The sequence below is a fragment of the Mytilus edulis genome, chromosome 2 (genome assembly GCF_963676685.1).
Source record: "Mytilus edulis chromosome 2, xbMytEdul2.2, whole genome shotgun sequence".
Lineage (NCBI taxonomy): Eukaryota > Metazoa > Mollusca > Bivalvia > Mytilida > Mytilidae > Mytilus > Mytilus edulis.
In genome coordinates this window covers 40745301-40766802 of record NC_092345.1, presented here as the reverse complement: position 1 = coordinate 40766802, position 21502 = coordinate 40745301, and the positions used below count along the sequence as shown (strand labels likewise).

Below are 21502 nucleotides of genomic sequence, written 5' to 3'. Positions count from 1 at the left end.
GACCGACAACGCACAGAATATCATGTACACTGTAAAAATTGTGCTTAGAATTTAAACGTGTTGTAAGACTTATGTGCTTAGGAAAGTGTTTAATTTCTAAACATAAAAAAATAAACATGTTTTGGCTCTCAGCACTTCGCAGTAAACATGTTTTAGCTCTCAGCACTTGGCAGTAAACATGTTGCTGTGCTAAACATGTTTAGCTGCTTTGTCAAGTTTATGAAGCTAAACGTGTTTTAATTCTAAGCACTTTCAATATTTAGACACTTTCCTAAACATGTTTAGAATTACAACACGTTTAGGCTGAAGACGGCATTCATATCACGTGATAATTTTTGAGCGGGAGGACGAAACAAAGAACCCGAAGTCAAAGACCATGCTGTTTACTACTGACCATAATTGACCATAACTTGACTATTTTAGAAAGGTAAGGAGTTATGATTATACTGTCTCTTATTTTGTACTGCCAATTGTAAATGATTATTGACAATTATAAGCATTATTTACAAATACACTACCTTATACCCAATGCAGGAGAAAAAAGGGGGTGGGGTACCATCTCACGAAACCTTGCAGTCAGTGCTTGTAGGAGTTCAAATTATCTTGTGTAAAGATATAAAGAGTTGTTTAATGTTCAATCATGCAAGTTTTCATTTATATTTGATTAATGTGCTTGGAAAAAGGAGTTTGCGAGGATACTCGGTACTCCTCGGCAGATTATGATGTAACAGGGAGGGTTACGGAATCTACCGAGTCTCACTAGGATGAGGTGCATCATTTGCAAAGCCAGTGTCATTTCGAGTTCATTATTTTTGTAACTACTTCCGAAATGGAGAATCAACACTTTTCTCCAAAATATAAGAATTATGCTTGTTTATTTCAATAGTCAAAAAAGGTTTTGCTTTTCTTATGATTTACATTCATGTATCGTTTTATTCTAGATTGCTGAGAGCAGAATAAATTAATGTCTGTCTTGACATGCTACAAGAGGAGATAAGAACAGTGACAAATCTGTTGCAAAGTAAGAATCAGAAGTGTGTTTGATTTTTAAAATGCCAATATGTAGACTATTTGAACAAATTTAATGAATAATGTTAAGCATGAAAAGAAGTTTTATATTAAATCAATTGATACATCAGTAAATGTATGCTTTTATACCACCTTGGTCTAAACGTTGTTATATATATATAATAAATCCTGCTATTACTTTTTGGTGATGTATTTCGTAAACTTATATTTTAAAATGTATTCTACTAAGTTGCTTATCTTTTTTTTCTATATTCCAGGCCAATGACCAGCAGTTAGGATATAAGAAAGAAGAAGTGCCATGGCTTATTGTCCTGTAAAATGAAAACAGGACAGTTTCAAATTGTAGTAGGAGTGGTCATTAACAATATTATGTACATGTACCTTGTTATGAATTAATGTTTGACTGTTCAATGATTAACTGAAATAAATAATACTAGTAACATTAATTCATTTGTTTTATATGTTGTGATTTTGTTTTTAAAGCTAGATGTTACAGAAGTGTTATTAATTACATTTCAAAAGTTTCTAGAACATGGCAATTACTATTCTACGAAGAATAACAATCGTCAAAGGATGTGAATTGAAGTAAAGAAAGTAACACTCATTAGGATTGAAAAGTTATTGGTCGCATTGAATTTGAAATGGAAATTTCTTGTTGTTAGTGTGATGCATTGGCTCCTTTTTTGTAATGGTATGAGAACCTTTTTTATTAAAAGCTACCATGTATTAAAAAACGTTTGACAGTCTAGCTTTCCGACACTATATGGTCTAAACATGTTTACATTCAAAACACTTCACAGCTAAACGTGTTTCCAGACAAAACACTTCACAGCTAAACATGTTTCCAGATAAAACACTTCATAGTTAAACATGTTTACAGTCTAAGCACTTTTCAGCTAAACATGTTTCTGGTCTAAACACTTTATAATTAAACATGTTTACAGTCTAAGCACTTTATAACTTAACACGTTTAGGCTGTTAGCACATCAAATATTAAACGTGTTTAGATTTAAAACATGTCAAAAATCGGTTTCATCAATGTGTTTAGGAAAGTGTTTAGGCTCTAAACACAATTTTTAGAGTGTATGTGTTCCGGACCATATGAGTATTTGGACCATACGCATATATCATGACCATAAGGGTATACTAATATGGTCCAACCATACACGTATGGTCCAAAAACTCATAAGGTTCAGGACATATTTTATTTGCGATCACAAATGCACGAAGACGTCCATTTCTATGTAAATTGGGTCGATTTTTTTATATAGATAAGATGAATGCGTTTCTGTTGCCAAGTGTTTTTCACAAGTATAGTAGCAGTATAGCAGAACGGTTTAAGTTTCCTATATACACCAAATGATACATTTTGCCAATACAATAACGTAAATGCATGCAAATTTCACAAGGTTTAATCCAAATAGCTTTCTTACTATCCAATAACTTTCAAGTACAAAAAAGACAGGGCAGAAGTATATTTTGTCTTTATGTTTCGTATTTGCACAACTTTTGAAAGTGGATTATGCATTCGTTCTAAAATAAAATTAGACCAGATAAAAGTTAAAAGATTGCATAACTCGACAATCGCAATTGTTAAATCCGAAAAAGATAATCAATCAATACATGCATTCAGTAAGTCATTCTTTTTTCTGAAAGAACATGGCTTTGCGATATCTTATTATGAAAATTGATTGTCGAAACATAACAAAAACACAAGTAAAGGACGTTTAATTAATTATCAATATAAATCAAAACACAAATTCCTGATTAGTATTTCGAATTATTTTACAGCCCGTAACAGAGTAGTGATCGAATTCGCGTTTCTTTACCGTCAGAATAAGTTACGTTATCGACAAACTTATTTCAGAAGTGACATAATTTAATTTTCTTCATCGACAAAATATTTCATGTCTAACGTGTAAGTTTTCATTGTTTAAGTCGAAGACAAGTTTTTTTAACACAGTAAAACATTTTTTTATAATCAACCTCTGTCATTGGCATTTTCATTTTAACGGTAAAGGATCAAATACGGGATCTCCGAAATTTCTATCATTTGTTACGAGGAAATCATTATTCAATCGAACATATGTCTTTGTTCATGACACATATTATGAAATACAAAGGAGTTGAAATGATCAAATACGAGAGAGTTCTTCAATGGGACAGGAATGTTCAATGTTTGATTTATTGGTAATTGTCACAGTGACTAAAAAGAAAATAAAAGCGTTCATATATTCTTTATACCGTCTATAATCTCTATACTTTCGTTTCCATTAAAAGGTAAATACAGCTTACGTTTACATACAACAAGAACGAATTGCACTGTACATGCTGTAGTTTATACATTGTTTCTTTGAAAGTTGTTATAAAGAATTATTTGCATCTCTGTATCCAGGTTCATTTAATTTTAGAAATCACCGATTATTGCCAGTGTGAATCGATTTTATATTTACTACCACAGAAACAATGACTGCGACTCGGATAAATTCATTATGAATTGCATAAATACTCATTGATTGAATGACATTGATCATGATTTTATCGGGGTCGCATCCATCGTTTCTACAATAAACATGACCTCATCGATTTGCTCAATGTAGATATTATATACTGCTTGCACTGTGAATATTTATGGGATTCAACACTGTAATAGTTTTTCTTTCGTCTGATACAGAATACCCCATATCTTTTCTTTTTCATACCTATCTGTTTATTATGTCCCCGGGATTATGTCAATCATACATTGTGGCAATACCGACATGCTTGTACTTTGTCACAGAAAAAACTGAAATAAATTTCCTTCAAATCGAAGTAAAAAATACAAATGTACCCTTTAACATTTGAAATGTTGAAGACAAAATTGCTCTATATCTTAAGTTATTGACGAATATTTGAAATTTAAACCTCTATAAGATGTGATGTACGGCATTTCATTTTATCATTGGTAATGATCCATATCTGACACAGAAGAAATATTCATAATTCTCAGAAAGTTTTCATAAATATTGTTAGATACCACTAATCGTTCCAACAATCAAGACAACAGAGACAAACAGGGGAAAAAATAGGAAAATGAAAAGATATGACTTAAGTGTTAGCATGTTCAGGGAGACGGGACTCAATTTACAAAAAAATAATTGATGTTTTAAGGAACTGTAGAGTTCTCCACAGGTTTTCAACAAGGGTAGAATTCAAAACCTTGAATATGAAAGCCTCGAAATCCATGATACTTTTTCTGTGCGGTAGTCATATCTACAAAATCCAATCATGTACACGACATATAATACATGTATATTCATACATGTATATTTATATATTGGGAATTTATTTTTGTTTCCAAACAGAATTATAAGGTTATGTATAAGTGCCTCCGTTCACTGCACAATTGTAAATTGTCTCCTAAAGTCATAAAAAAAGTCGTATAATTTACGTTATCGAACAAAAAATCAGAAATACGGAATATTATATGTGAATGGTTAGGAAATCCGTTTCCCTACATGTTTTAAAAGTCAAAGAAAAATGTTTTCCCTGATACAAACGTTTTAAGAACCAGCTTTGTGTAACCTATAGACAAATTCGACTGGATATAAGGAAGTTAATTTGTTTACTCTGATTTGAAATTAACTTTTAAACTTTTTTTAGTAATTGAGAACCTATGTTGTTTATGGGTAATAGGTGAATATCCCTCAAAATGACAGCAAGCGCAGTTTTCCGGACGATTTTCATTGGTACACTGCTAAAAACTGTCAGGTCCTGGCCATGGTATATTTTGGAGATTTTTTTTTTTACTGATTTTTACTAAAAAAAAATATTCTCTGTGTGTGCCATTGCAAGAAATAGTTTTGCTCGTTATTTTGTCATTCTAAAAAAAATTCTCAACAAAATTTTCCCGTTTAAACTGTACTAGAAAAAAGTTTGGCATGTGAAACGGACGAAGACATATTCTAACAGAAGTACAAATACTAGTCCTCCCTTTTGTGTATACATATGAGAAAACATTTTCAAAGTTATTGATTGAATTCAAATCCATCACACATAAGGTACACATTGTAGTCCGAAAAAATAAAGGACTTCATTCCTATCAAACACCTTTTTAATTGTTTACCAGTATATTTCTTTTAGTTTTGGGTAAAATTGTAAAGGAAATAATACTATCAAGACGTCCTTCCATAAATCTTTTTTTTCTGTTCTGACTTTGAAGAAATGACTACTTTTCGCCCAATCGAAATGGTGCATGGACATATTTTGTTTCATATTATTAGAATTATTTTCAATATTATCGGTATTAAACTTGATTATCGACACATGAAAGTTTGTCAGCATTGTCAATCTTTTTAACGTTAAAGTACCAATAGTTCGGTCACTACTCAATTAAGTTTGTCGATAACGTAGCCAATTTTGACGGTAAAGAAACATCAATTCGATCACTTCTCTGTTACGGGCTGTATATAGGCGTTGAGAACCTTTGGTGACCCCACGGTTTAAATGTTTATATTAAGGACGTCGTGAGCAATGGGCGTTATAGACGAACGTTCACCTAATCTGTCCCAGTCAATGGGATATTAAAGTGCGCCAATCAATGTCCATAGCCACACTGTTATGAATTCGATACTATTTTATCTATTCCGAACAGTAAGTACGGAGTGAGTCGTAGATGATATCTTCGTTTAGTAGTATATCGAATTGTATTGATTAACTGAACACTCTTTTTATTGATCATGGATAGTAGATATCCACACATCAATAGGCGATTTGAGCTTATATATCTAATTCGATAACCGTGTTTCTGCGTGCTGTTTTTGTTTTTATTTATCGGCGACCAGTTGGTTAAATTTATGTTGTTTACTAAAAATATTTTCATTTTATCAGTTTTATTATTATCATCGTCTTATTTATTCATTTTCAGACAGAGTCTGATTTGGATATGGCTAATTTTACTAAAGTATGGGCAGCAAAAGCCAACCAATTCGACTGGAAAAGAAGTGACCTGAATGCAACAGAGAAAAGACAGTTCGAAAAGATTACACAGCTTGGGTTTTCTTCTGTCAATGATACAGCTAAGATAGAATTAGTATGTGGTTAAACAGGGCGGAAATATCGAGCGCTCATTCGTGGTGATAACAATTGAATGTAACAACTTACTAGCTTGCTAACTTAACTCTACTAAACCATACAATAACCTTTGTAAAAGTAATCACCACGAACACTATTTTTTTTATTACCGCTACTCCTTCGCAGTTGTAAAAGAAACGGACCATTTTTGTCGAAATTGTTCAAAATATCCTCAGGATTTTCCAAATTATTTGATGGAAGCAATCCGGAGATTCCATATAGTGAGAGTTATTTTCCTTACTGTATTTGATATAATTGATATGCAGTTGAAACTTGTTAATGATAAATACAGAGGATCTGAGTCCACAACAATAAATATGACCATGTTCTATATAAGGATAATTTCGTCAAATACCTACTCTTAAGAAACCATAATGGATATCGAAAAAGAAATGTGTTTGTCGCCACATGTCATTACTTAAATATTTTGGTCGAATGGTACAGAACATTTTTTGGGTGGAATGGGGAGGGTTAATATCTCTGAAATATACTGATCATAAATATAAACTTTGCAGCTAGCATGATCGACGTGTTAACTTACCAACCAACTAACTAAATGAAAATCATTTAATAATTTTTTTTATAACCGGCTGTTTATGTAGGTCTATGTATATCACGGCTGGTAATCTACACACGCAGAACATTTGGTTCTGCAATAAAAACCGTGAGAGGATTTTCCGGTTGTGCTTGAGTGGAGTAATTGTCACCGCTTCAAAAGGTATGTACATTTCTAAATCTAAATTTTCTTATTCAACTGATCAAAATATTGAAAATCGGAGAATGTCATGCTGTGGTGAATACTTTAACGAAGAGATACATGTATCATTTACTGTTGTACGTAGAGTTGAACTCCTACAAAATCAGTTGTCCCACAAGAAATTGCCTAAAAAAGTGACATTTCAATTTTGAAATGGTTCTATTTACAGACCTACAAGTTCAAATTTAGTTTTTTTTTTCGGGCAATGGGTATGAATGTTGTTTTTGGCGGCGTGTGCGCTGTCCGCCGTTGATAGACATCTTAATAATTCCAAAAACTAAATTTTTTCATGAAGTCATGCGTGAGGAAATCGGTTCTTATTGAGGACATCGTGAATGCGTGAGGGGAGGTACAAATCTTATCTTTATATTCAAGCTATCAGTCGTTGAAACTTACCTAAATTTGGCTACATTGTTCATAAAAAAACACATATGTGAGTGTGCTTAAAAAGTTTACGAGATTGGATTTTGAAATAATTGTAGGAACCTAGGTTTAATAATATGTTTCACGAAGAATAAAGACAAAAAATGTTGTCAATGATTTTGTTTTCTTGCTACAAGTAAAAACTAGACCGATTATTTACCCACATCTGCAAATTTGGAGACAGATTTGCAATTCAATAGTTAGACTTTATTCACATAAAGAATATTTGGTGATTTATTGTAAAAATCAAAATCTTTAAACAAATATCAAATTTTGTGTTTTTAGAATCATCCTTTTTTTTAAATAAACTATTTTAGGAGAGATAACTCCTTTCGTAAATGTGTATAACGTGAATCTTAATTAAGCTTTTTTCAACTGATTTTTATAGTTCGTTCTTATGTTGTACTGTAACGTTATGGGTCATCGTAAATTCGCATTTTACTATTTTTATGTATTATATATAACTTGTTCGTCCGGTCACTTTTTCGCGGGGATCGGTTTTCTCGTGCTTGAGACTCAATGTCCAGACTTATTTAAACAAATAATAAGTTTTCATCGGCGATATCATTTTCTTAGATATATGTGGTGATCTCTGTGACGTATATTTGACGACAGGACTACTCCCAGAGGGTTTAGTTCGCTTCGAGGGCGGGGATAACTTGTATCTCCATGGCTTTTTGTAGAGAGTCAATTTCAGTCCTCTTTTCCTTTTTCCTTTGAACAATGGCATTTTCTGAAATTGAACAAACAGTTAATAGTTTGATTTCATTGAATCAGTGATCAGTTTACATCTATTAAAGTATAAGGATAAATCTGTGCTTTTAATCAGCATTGGTCACATTTATTGAGTCAACAAAAGTCACAAAGCCAAAGATTAAAAAAAAATGTTTGTACTTCCCCTCACGCATTCACGATGTCCTCAATCAGAACCGATCCCCTCACGCATGACTTCACGGAAAAATGTTGTTTTTGAAATTATTAAGACGTCCATCAACACAGGACAGCACACACGCCGCCAAAAACAACATCCATACCCATTGCCCGAAAAAAAACTAAATTTGAACTTGTAGGTCTGTAAATAGAACCATTTCAAATTGAAATGTCACTTTTTAGGCAATTTCTCGTGGGGCAACTGATTTTGTAGGAGTTCAACTCTACGTACAACAGTAAATGATACATGTATCTCTTCGTTAAAGTATTCACCACAGCATGACATTCTCCGATTTTCAATATTTTGATCAGTTGAATAAGAAAATTTAGATTTAGAAATGTACATACCCTTTGAAGCGGTGACAATTACTCCACTCAAGCACAACCGGAAAATCCTCTCACGGTTTTTATTGCAGAACCAAATGTTCTGCGTGTGTAGATTACCAGCCGTGTATATGCTCTATCATAGATTCGTGATTATAAAAAAAGAAGATGTGGTATGATTGCCAATGAGACAACTGTCCACAAGAGACCAAAATGATACAGACATTAACAACTATAGGTCAGCGTACGACCTTCAACAATAAGCAAAGCCCATACCGCATAGTCAGCTATAAAAGGCCCCCATATGACAATATAAAACAATTCAAACGAGAAAACTAACGGCCTTATTTGAATAAAAAAATGAACGAAAAACAAATATGTAACACATAAACAAACGACAACCACCTGACTTCGGACAGGCACATACATAAATAATGTGGCGAGGTTAAACATGTTAGCGGGATCCCAACCCTCCTCTAACCTGGGACAGTGGTATAACAGTACAACATAAGTGATTAGCTGTATTTAGACGCGAAGCCTGTTCTTGAATGAAGTTAGTTGATAAAAGTATCAATATATGGACTTTTTTTTATATTTGTCCTTGGTATTGATAATGGCATCGGACAGTTGTTATGCCCTCGGTGTTGCTTCAGGGTCATGACAACCATCCTTGGGCATTACTTATACCTCGGGCAAGTTACAGGGCCAATATGAAAAAGTCCATACATTTTAAAATACTATAGTTAAAACCTATTGAAAAAAGTAACGCATTTAATTATTGAAGTTGTGCAAGTAAAATAAGATCAAACTTAAAAAGCATTTCACAAACTGAGTTGCGCAACGTGAATATTTCCACGCCCTGCGTTTTTAATTAAATCACAACTCCTAAGCTTAGGTATACTGAAGTATAACGCTGACTAACAAAGTAAATATTTCGACGGATTCTATATAAATCAGACATTAGGACCAAGATAACCAGTGAATTCTATATCCTGTGATCTGAACAAAAAAGCCAAGACACCAATATATATAGTGCAATTTTACTCCGGAGAGATTTAAAAAAAAAAATGAAGATAATTTCTTTTTTTTTCTTTTCGGGGTTTTCAGACTATTTCATTTTCTTAATATTCCCTATAGAAATCGAACCTGGAGGCAGAATTAACGGGCATTTACAGTACAGGAAAAGTTTGCCTTACAGAGTTTGGAAAAGGCTGTTTGGAACTAGAACCAGGTAATTATGTTTTTACTTCAGCAGCATTATGTTGTAGGACAAAATGTCTGGCCTAACCAGTATTACCCGCATTATCCAGTGGCAGGAAATTTTCTATCCTTCATTTCGGTCGATTAACTTATGGTCCAGCGGCTAAGTCCAATATTTTGGCACAACTGATCACTTTATGGTAAAAGCATGAAGCTTTGCACATTGATATAATGATACTAAATATTTAGGGATATGGAGCCATCTGAAAAATTCCAAATGGCCGCCATTTGTCAAGAGGCTATCTCCTATATATTGGTTTGATTGAACCCTTTATAGTAAAAGCATAAAACTTTGCACAGTGGCAGTCATTATGCTAAAAAAAAACATTTTTAGTTATGGAGCAATCTAAAAAATGTCCAAAATTGCCGTCAAACACAAAATGGCCGCCAAAAGCAAGAGACTTATTCAATATATTGGTATAACTAATCACTCTATAGTAAAAGCATACACCTTTGAAAAGTGGTAGTTTTTATTCTTATAAAAATGTTTAGAAATGAACCCATCTTTAAAAAATCCAAAATGGCTGCCACTTTCAAAAAAAGTAGTTTGAGTAAGAATATGAACGATCCTGAATGTTGGGTCCAAACTGAATCAGCATGACCAAACATTTTTTTCCAAAGAAAGCATTTACTTGGGTACAGAAACTTCTAAAGATTTTCATAAATGTCCACATATAGTAAAAATGTTCATTATAACCATAACTAACACTGTAGCAAGTGTTATGCCTTTACTTTAAATTTACCAATGTATCGGAATTAGACTCTTGACTACTTGGCGGCTATTTTAAAATGCCGACCATAAAGGATTGAAATGGCTTCAGATTCAAAAGTGTTCATTAACATCATTACTAACAATGTGCAAAGTTTCATGTATTACGCCTAACTGGTCGATATATTGGACTTATGAACTTATTAACAATAGTGCAGGTTAGAATAATTCGTGTATCATAAACAGGAAATTTACAGAAACAAAACAAACTCATCAATAATAATTTTTGTCAGCAGACATGTGCTGAATACTTTAATAGGGACAAAATGTTAACCAGCAGTGATTTCAATCTAGTGGTTGTAAAAACACACCAAAGATAGCAGGCTTAATTTGATAACGGTGATGTAAGTTTCGTTCAAATACAGTTCTGATAGCCAAATAAAAAAAATAAAAAATAGCCGGATTTCCAAAAAAGTTATGTCAAATACGTAACGAATAAGGTAAATAAACTCATCATAGAAACCAGGATTAAAATTTCATATTTACGCCAGACGCGCGTTTCGTCTACAAAAGACACATCAGTGACGCTCGAATCTCAAAATATTGAAAAGGCCAAATAAAGTATGAAGTTGAAGGGCATTGAGGTCCAAAAAATCCTAAAAGTTTTGCCAAATACAGCTAAGGTTATCTATTCCTGAGGTAGAAAAGCCTTTGTATTTCAAAAATTCTAAATTTTGATAACGGGTAATTTATTATTATGAACATATCAATGATAACTCATGTCAACATAGAAGTGCTGACTACTGGGCTGGTGATACCCTCGGGGAAATAAATCTCCACCAGCAGTGACATCGGCCCAGTGGTTGTAAATAAACTCATCATAGATACCAGGATTAAAATTTCATATTTACGCCAGACGCGCGTTTCGTCTACAAAAGACACATCAGTGACGCTCGAATCTCAAAATGTTGAAAAGGCCAAATAAAGTATGAAGTTGAAGAGCATTGAGGTCCAAAAAATCCTAAACGTTTTGCCAACTACAGCTTAGGTTATCTATTCCTGAGGTAGAAAAGCCTTTGTATTTCAAAAATTCTAAATTTTGATAACGGGTAATTTATTATTATGAACATATCAATGATAACTCATGTCAACATAGAAGTGCTGACTACTGGGCTGGTGATACCCTCAGGTAAAAATTAACCAAAAAAGTAATCGATTCTTCCAACAGCTGTATTAAGATACAGCAAACCAGATATACCAGTGGAAAGAAAACTATCAATTGATTTGTGTTCATTCTGGGGAACTAGAATGGTCCAAACATCAGTAGATAATTTAAGTGTTAAGGCAGCACTAAGGACATCCATTTCATGGTCCACTTATCATGCTTTATGGTTTTCAGATGGGAATAAACTACCTGCAAAATCTGCTTTCTATCTCTGTTTCACTAGCAAGCTAAATCTATTGCCATGAGACGACATTCATTGGAATTTTTTCGAATCGCAGTAAGAAAGCTAAATTGAGATAAAACTCCCCTTGCGGATTTTGACCAACCATTTTTCAAAGGAGCATCACTAATACAATGGAACTGGCCCCGGATGTAAAAGTTGGCTTGGAGATACTATTTGTGGATGGACTAGTGTTTTAGTATTTGCCCACGTTACATCATCCGGTACAGTAGATTCGTTCTTGAGGGTTTCTCAACTTACAAAATCATGTAGAGCACACTAAGTTATAGCATGCAGACTTTACTGTTTATTGTCAACCACTTACTGCCGGTTCATATATTCTTTGAGTGATAGTAAGGTGATCTAAGAATAAAGGTGGTGTTTCGAAAGATCTAAAGAATCTCTATATTTTAAATTATGGTATGTTAACCTGTGATTTAAATTGACAGTATTGGCATTTATAAGGTCTATAAATCTGAGACTACCTTCTTTGTATATCTAGAAGCTCTCGCGAGAATTATCCCTTGGTTATTTGCTTTGAAGCTCACCAACTATTCACGATGGTGCCAATTCATTAACGTGATATGCTTTATTTATCGACATCGAAACAAGAAATTCGTATATATATAGATCATTCCTTGACTGAAATTGTGTTGTTAAGTGAGTGAGTGAGCGAGCGAGAGAGTAGAGTGAGCGAGAGAATAGAGTGAGGGAGAGTGAGTGAGTAATTTTATTTATCGACATCGAAACAAGAAATTCATAGAGCATTCCTTGACTGAAATTCTGTTGTTAACTAGACAGAAAAGAAATTTTCTGATATGGCTATTGACCAAGACCACGAGGAAAATAAAGCGTGTGTTAAAACAGATGGTCGTGTAGCCTGAGCACTTGGTAGATGAATATTTGCTAGGGCTTTAATGAATATGTTGGAAAATAATTATGAAAATATTACTATTTTTGTGGAAACTAATAAAACTTTGAAATCCGTTTTCAGAGACTTAACTGATATTTCAGTTTTTTGATTATGACTTGCTCAAGGAATATTGAAATAGAAAGACTTACCATTGTTCAATGCCTTCACTGACTGTGACACAGTGTCAGGTATTTTTTTTAAGGCGAAGTGTATGTAATTAAACTACACAATGGATTTTTTTTAAATTTCACATATGAATAAAATTAAAATTGAGAATGGACATATGAATTCTGTTTGTAAAATTACATCAGAAAGTAAAATAAAAAAGGGGGTAACCGTTTTCGTTTTTGAGATACGAGCCGTTGAAATTAACAGCATGACAATCCAAAAATAAAAAGGATATATAGGGAAAATCATCAAAATTAGCAGATATTTTTACATTATCAAGATTTTCTATTTTGTTGGTCAAAATTTTTTTTTTTAGATTGATATACGATTCAAAAATTAAAGACGAATCCATCGGTGCAAAGAAAGTCCTTAGCAACCGTGCTAGTTTTTACGCTACTCCTTGTTGAAGTTTTTTTTTTTTTGGCCGGCACATTAAAATTATACGGCGACGTCATTGTCTACAGTAACGTCGCCGAGACATCTACGTCGTAACTCTATTATACCGTACAATGTCGTAGCAATGTAGTGCGTGTGTATTATTAATCTTCCTATGTTTTACAAATGATCTAGCGTAATAAATTGATAAGGAAATAAACTAACTAATTTTAAAGAATATTTCTGTCGCAAAAGGAAATGCAATGCAAATTTGTAAATAAATTTACCGCAAATAAAAGAAATTTACCGTAGACTTTAATTTCATCTTTTCTATAATAGAGTGATTTCCGAACCTTTTTTTAATGCTTGCATAGATTGTTTAATTCATTCATAAGATATCAAATATCGAGTTTGAATTTGTTCCGGTTAACACAGTGTTGTCAGAATGAATTGATCGGGTATACACCTCGTTTTCAATCTTACTTCTGCGTGTTTGTATTTAAAAAAGTAGACCTATTTTTTCTGCATATTTTCATGTTCGTCATTCTGCATGTTGTTAATCTGAGGATTTGCACACAGTCTACATTATAAACTTATTTTATAAGCCTTGTTTACACACATGCTCATGACGCATCTCTGCCAAAACATATTTTATTTTACAAAATTTCCTGTCTCGATCACTTTCCCTTTTTTTTTAACTAAATGAAAGAATGATGTATTTTTTGCTGAATGAAGTTTCAGTAACATAAGAAAATATTTGTTAGTTCCATGCATTATTTGTCCAATGGGACAACTACCCGCCACTGGTTAAATGAAGTAGATGTAAGCAATAACTATGCGGTATGGGCTTTGCTCATTGTTGAAGGCCGTACGGTGACCTATAGTTGTTAATGTCTGTGTCAATTTGGTCTTTTGTGGATATTTGTCTCATTGGCAATCATACCACATCTTCTTTTTTATATATAAACAACCATACTGTTTTCAACAATTAAAGAGACAAAAGCATAATGTGTAGGCCACAACATACTCCGACATGAAAAATGCGAAAAATTTCAAACGAGAAAATCAACGGCCTTATTCATAAAAAAAAATAGTTACGAAAAACAAATACCATGTTGTGAAGTGACAGACTTGAACCAAAGTGAATAACAACCAGTAAACCATTAGTCCAATAATACAAGACTTTGGAGTTTAAAATAATTTACATTCAGCGATTTTTATCGGATATTTTTTTTTGTTTGGGGGGGGACTAGTACACCACAGGCTTTCCAATTCTTGTATTATCATGAACTATAGGTATAAGCAGAGCTGACCGAGTGCGAGATCTTCCTGGATAATCATTAAGGTCGTTTACATCCCTTGCAGTAGACTTCGGTTAAATTAAAAAAAATCTTTAAAATGCTATCGAAATGTAAAAGTCTTAACTCATTTCACCTCTCATTCCACTAAACACTAAATTGCAGTTACAAGTGTCACAAAACTTTCTTGGCCTCTTTTCTTTAACCGTAATAATATATTCTACTCATTCATAATCTTGAATTGAGACTTGAGAATAAAATGTTACTTCAAAATTACATTCTCTAATTTGAAATGATGCACACAGGCACAATAAAAAAAAAAAACAAATTTTGCTATCTCTTCGAAATTTGAATTTGATAAAGAAGAAATGACGTGTTATATTTTTATCTTACATGTATTTGTACTTTCAATTTCGGAATAGAAGACACGTGTTTATTTTCTGCACATGTAGAAAAAGTTCAAAACTGGGAGTTGAATGACATAGTTTTTGTCGAGCCTGCAACTTTTGTTGCAGAAAGCTCGACATAGGGATAGTGATCCGGCGGCGGCGTTAGCTCACTTCTTAAAAGCTTGATATTTTAGAAGGTGGAAGACCTGGATGCTTCATACTTTGTATATATATGCTTCATGTTACGAAGTTTCCGTCAGTCACATGTCCAATGTCCTTGACCTCATTTTCATGGTTCAGTGACCACTTGAAAAAAAAAAGTTAATTTTTTTTGTAATGTGGAATTCTCTCTGATTATAAGTAATAGGATAACTATATTTGATATGTGCGTACCTTGCAAGGTCCTCGTGTCTGTCAGACAGTTTTCACTTGACCTCGACCTCATTTTATGGATCAGTGAACAAGGTTAAGTTTTGGTGGTCAAGTCCATATCTCAGATACTATAAGCAATAGGGCTAGTATATTCGGTGTATGGAAGGACTGTAAGGTGTACATGTCCAACTGGCAGGTGTCATCTGACCTTGACCTCATTTTCATGGTTCAGTGGTTATAGTTAAATTTTTGTGTTTTGGTCTGTTTTTCTCATACTATATGCAATAGGTCTACTATATTTGTTGTATGGAATGATTGTAAAGTGTACATGTCTAGCGGGCAGATGTCATGTGACCTTGACCTCATTTTCATGGTTCAGTGGTCAAAGTTAAGTTTTTGAGTTTTGGTCTTTTTATCTAATACTATATGCCATAGGTCAACTATATTTGGTGTATGGAAATATTTTGGATCTTTATGTCAGTCGCGCAGGTTTTATTTGACCGTGACCTCATTTTCACGGTTCATTGCACAGTGTTAAGTTTTCGTGTTTTGGTCTATTTTTCTTAAACTATAAGTAATGGGTCAACTATATATGTTGTATTGAAGCATTGTTAGCTGTACATGTCTGCCTGACATGGTTCATCTGACCTTGACCTCATTTTCAAGTTTCATTGGTCTCTGTTAAGTTATCTTGATTAATGTTAAGTTTATGTGACAGTTGTAATAAAGCTTAGCTTTATACTTAGGACTATCAACATAATATCAATGATTAGTATAGAAGGCGAGACATTTCAGCATGTGCACTCTTGTTACTTATTCTAAGATAAATGTTTAGAGTGATCACTTTTTAGTTTACTGAGTATTTTTTTGGGGCCTAATTTGTTTATTTTTCGTCTTTGTTCTTCCGACTTGTAAGTGTTGCACTAGTGGTCAAATTATATTCTCTTGGTATCGTCTTTTTTTTTTAAAAGGGATATAAATCATGTCCTAAAATTTTCATTTGCACAAAATACGAACATGTCAACGTTTTAATCTAATAATTAATTTCACATGTCATTCATTAATTATTCGTACCCTAAAACTTTATGTTGAGTACTATGTGTTTTCGTTCAAAACTACGGCTTTTAAAACGATATTGTTGGTTCATTTTAATTAATTTGATATCAATAGAAGCAGAATTGTCACATGTTTATTTGTTTATAATTCTGTTGTGAGGCGTTTTTACAATCTGTTGATATCATTTTAATATAAGTTTTACACGAAATGCCTTCCATGTCCCACGCGTCTAAAACAAAAACAGTCAACTGGTATTAAAGTCAGGCTGCACGAAACAATAGAATGCTTTTGATTTCCGCACGAAGTAGTTTCTATTTCGTTTGTCCTTTCTTGGAGTAAGGGAGATAACTTGCGTAACTAACGTCGAACGTTATTAATCCCGTATTCCGCTAGGGGCGTGCAATTACGTACACTTCGCCTTAAGAAGAATAAGAAATCAGCTTTGGACACATGGTCCATATATTAAGAATCATAAGAAGTATTTTTGGAAATACTGAAAGTAATACAAGTTAAAGAAGGGTATGTTGTGCTTCTGTGTGGTCGGTCTAGTTCATTTAATGAAGTGAGTGAATATAGAAAAAAACATTCACACAGAAGACAAGAACAATTGACAATATATAACCGACACGAGATGCACTACTATTACACAGGAAACGTGCAGCTTTCCAAGTTAGTCGTGTTTGGGGGTATTTGTTAGTCGCAAATCCTGGTATGCCATCACCAGATTCATCTGGTTAGCAAAAACTTTATGATATATGAGGGACATTCAGGCCAGTGCTTGCAAAAGCTGCAGTGTAATGTTAACAACGAATCCACTGTAGCAGTACGAAAGCATTACGTAACCGCTCACCGGACTGTTAGAGGAAAACTGTGCTTTATTTGATTTCATATATTTGAATCTTATTTTCTTATCAATTATTTGAATGTGATCTTTAAAGTTGTTCTGCCAAATAATTATTTTTGATGCACCATTTTTATTTTCGCTCCCATCAAAATATCATACTTGTCTTGTATCTTAGTAAGGTTTAATCGATACATTTTCGGAAGTCATGTAAATATTAACCACAACTGCAAATTTAGAGCTTGTCAGAGACTCCATTGTGTATGGTATCATATATTATTGATATTAAATATATATAAATACCTTCAAACTTTGATTTTTTTTACGGCGCCATTTTGAATTAAGATGCCATTTTGAATAATTGTGTATTTCATGAAGTTGAAAAATATTTATTGACATGAAGAATTAACCAACAACAATACCTAATGTAATTCGCTGTTGAAAATACATCTTTATGTGTGTTACTTGAACAGCGGTATACTACTGATGCCTTTATGTACACAATCTCAGCTTGATTTTCACGAATTTAATCCTAATGTTTTAGGTCTTACTGATATGATGGCAAACAGTCGCAATCCAAATGAACTTTTAGCTGCATGGAAAGGATGGCGTGACCAAACGGGGAAAAAAATGAGGACCAAATACACGGAATTTGTCAATGTCATGAATGAAATGATAAAATTTAGTGGTTAGTAGAATAAATATTCATTCATACTCGATTCACATGAAGTAATAAAGCTTAAAAGCTGTGTCGAATAGCTTTAGATATAAAAAAGCTGCGTTTCTAAAGACAAACTATTGTCAATTATCGCTTTGTCCTGTCAATCAATGATCCTACAATGCAGCTATGCGTGCATTTAATGTATTTGAGTTTATTTTCGATTAAGAAATCAGATAGGTCTGCTTTACGGTTGTTTTTATTAATTTTTTTTCCAAAATTAGCTTCTCTTCTTGGATTTTAAGGGGCCACATGACATTCTTTATTCTTCAGTAATTATTTCTATCGGTTTTTAACAGATAAAAAGAAACCAGAAAACCGGTCGTTAACAGACTTTTTTACATGTTGATGACCGAAGGGGCGTGGTTTCTCTATTTAGAGGAATGTCCCTTTAATAAAAACAGTCATATTCGGGAATAGGTAACGTTCGGTACTTAGAATACAGACGTAAATATTTAACCACAATCTCAGACGTGGTAAAACTGTCATTAGTTAGTTTAGACACAGAAACATCGTATCGATCAACCAACTCTTGATGGTGTCCATATAATTTATGGAGAGCCATTTTTTTTATCTGTCCTCCTCGTAACTCTGTTGGAGCGGTTTCTGCGTAAGAAGCACCCTCCTATAATTGAAGTCCGTATGATGTGATCATGCCGGAGCATAAGTAATAAATTGAAACATGTAAACACCATACGACGTAGCAGAGAGTAAATTACTGCTGAGAAATTGGAAATTGATAATTTGGAAGTTGAATACATACCGTTTGTCATAAGTGTGTAGTCGTCCATCTGTGCCAATATTGAGGAAAAGATCAAGGTATAAAGCAGTCCTTCTTGTATCATTAGTATCCTTTATTTTAAATTCATTGGGATAGGATATATGAAATGCAGGTACTGACTGAAATATAGGTTATTGTTATTATCAATATGTCTGAAATTAAAATACAAAAATTTTGCAAGTGCTTTTTCTTTTTGTCTTTTTAGAAGGTTCTGAATGAATTCTGCTTCATACGAGTACAAAAAATAGTCGACAAGAAGATCTGCATAAATAGTACCCATTGGAATACGAACTGTCTTAAAATACCTATCACCTGTATTTTAATATTATCATCTTCACTGTAGTTTCTTATAGAAGCAGGGTGGTTCTGCATAAAATAAGAAAATAAGTAAACAGGCATATGAAACAGTTGTATAAATGGTAGATGGCCTGAAATTGTGTCACCATGTGTACTTAAAAATATTTATATACGAAGAGGAGCGATAGAAGTAGAAATATATTTTTTTGGCTACTTAGAAGACAACTTAAAGTGTCGTTACAATTATTTATCTTTTTACTTGCAGGCTTTAATGACACTGGCGAATACTGGCGGTCTTGGTATGAAGCTTCAACATTTGAATCAGATGTTAAAAAACTTTATGATGAGTTACTACCTCTATATGAACAATTGCATGCCTATGTTAGACACAAGCTAAAAAATAAATATGGAACGGCATTGTTTCCCGACACGGGACATATTCCGGCCCATCTATTAGGCAATATGTGGTCCCAAAGCTGGAGCAATATTTACGACTTACTTACGCCATATCCAAATGCTATAAGTGTTGATATAACTCAGAAAATGAAGGATAAGGTAAGAAAAAGTTTCTGCAAGGAGAATCAGGTTTTGGGATTTTTAGGTTTTTTTTATTATTATTTATGTCACCGGAATGAAACATCCAAATCTCATTAACCAAAATTAAACATGTCAGTTACTGTTCATACTAAATCAAAATATTTCAAGAGTTTTTTTGCCCCCATTTTTTTTTGTACAGCAGAAACCAACAACATACATGCTGTAACCCTTATACACTTAACAAACCAAGATCGTTGAAACAGTTAAATAAAAAATAAAAAAAACTTTAGAACGTAACATATAGTCCATTAAAGAGGGGCGAAAGATACCAGAGTGACATTCAAACTCCTAAATCGAAAACAAACTGAAACAGACAAACAGACAAATAATAGTACACAAGACACAACATAGAAAACAAAAGACTAAGCGACACGAACCCCAACAAAAACTAGGGGTTATCTCAGGTGCTCCGGAAGGGTAAGCAGATCCTGTTCCACATGTGGCATCTATCGTGTTGCTCATATTATTACAAACTCGGTAACTGAACAGACAACTGATGGTAACAAACTCTTTCTTTGAAACATACAACTTCAAGCTCTTCTTTCTTAGTTTGGACGAGTAAAAAGATTTTCTATCAACTACACGTGAAAGTATCGATACCAAAAAAGCTAAACAAAACAGCAATCAGCTAAAACCGTAGTAACACATTTGTTTCAGAGATTAGTGTGACGGCCATTTTCACTGCACTTGTAAAATTGAGAATGTGTCAAAGAGACAACAACCCGACCAATTAAAAAACAACAGCAGAGGGTCACCAACAGGTCTTCAATGTAGCGAGAAATTCCCGCACCCGGAGGCGTCCTTCAGCTGGCCCCTAAACAAATATATACTAGTCCAGTGACCATGAACGCCATACTAATTTCCAAATTGTACACAAGAAACTAAAATTAAAATAATACAAGACTAACAAAGGCCAGAGGCTCCTGACTTGGGACAGGCGCAAAAATGCGGCGGGGTTAAACATGTTTGTGAGATCTCAACCCTCCCCCATACCTCTAACCAATGTAGAAAAGTAAACGCATAACAATACGCACATTAAAATTCAGTCCGAGTCTGATGTCAGAAGATGTAACCAAAGAAAATAAACAAAATGACAATAATACATAAATAACTACTAGCAGTTAACTGACATGCCAGCTCCAGACTTCAATTAAACTGACTGAAAGATTATGATTTCATCATATGAACATCAGGCACAATCCTTCCCGTTAGGGGTTTAGTATCATATCATCATAACATATATGAGAAGAACATAACCCGTGTCATGCCAAGAACTGTTTTTAGAATAAATGTGTTTAGTTCCGATGCAAAGACCTTATCAGTGACTCAATATGAACGCCAAAATATGTAATCTTTAATGACTTGACAACAGTATCGTAATTATATCCCTTCTTAATAAGTCTATTTAAAGGTTTTGTAAGTTTCTGAGGTGAATAATGACACCTTTGTGCTTTATAAAGAATATTTCCATAAAAAAATGGATGTGAAATACCTGAACGTATTAGAAGTCTGCATGTTGAGCTATATTTACGAATGATGTCTTTATACTGATGATAAAATTTAGTAAATGTTTTGACTAGTTTGTGATATCGAAAACCCTGGTGTAATAATTTTTCAGTAATACATAAATTTCTCTCGTTAAAATCAAAATCATTGTTACATACACGAGCGAATCGTACAAGTTGAGATATATAAACACCGTAAGATG

General features: G+C 33.4%; 1 protein-coding gene and 1 long non-coding RNA gene across 3 annotated transcripts in view; both read left to right on the top strand.

Annotated features, from left to right (window-relative positions):
- LOC139510172 (angiotensin-converting enzyme-like) overlaps nt 1-21502 on the top strand; it is a 97590-nt gene that overhangs the window by 34145 nt on the left and 41943 nt on the right. For both annotated transcript variants that reach the window (XM_071296527.1, XM_071296528.1), the window contains 4 exons: nt 5936-6100; nt 9713-9806; nt 17946-18089; nt 19463-19752. In XM_071296527.1, coding sequence (XP_071152628.1) covers nt 5936-6100; nt 9713-9806; nt 17946-18089; nt 19463-19752 — 693 coding nt within the window. The remainder of the gene's footprint in view (nt 1-5935; nt 6101-9712; nt 9807-17945; nt 18090-19462; nt 19753-21502) is intronic.
- Nucleotides 27-1502, top strand: LOC139510564 (uncharacterized). The gene is made up of 3 exons (XR_011661913.1): nt 27-427; nt 942-1021; nt 1287-1502. It is a non-coding gene; the product is annotated as an uncharacterized lncRNA (long non-coding RNA).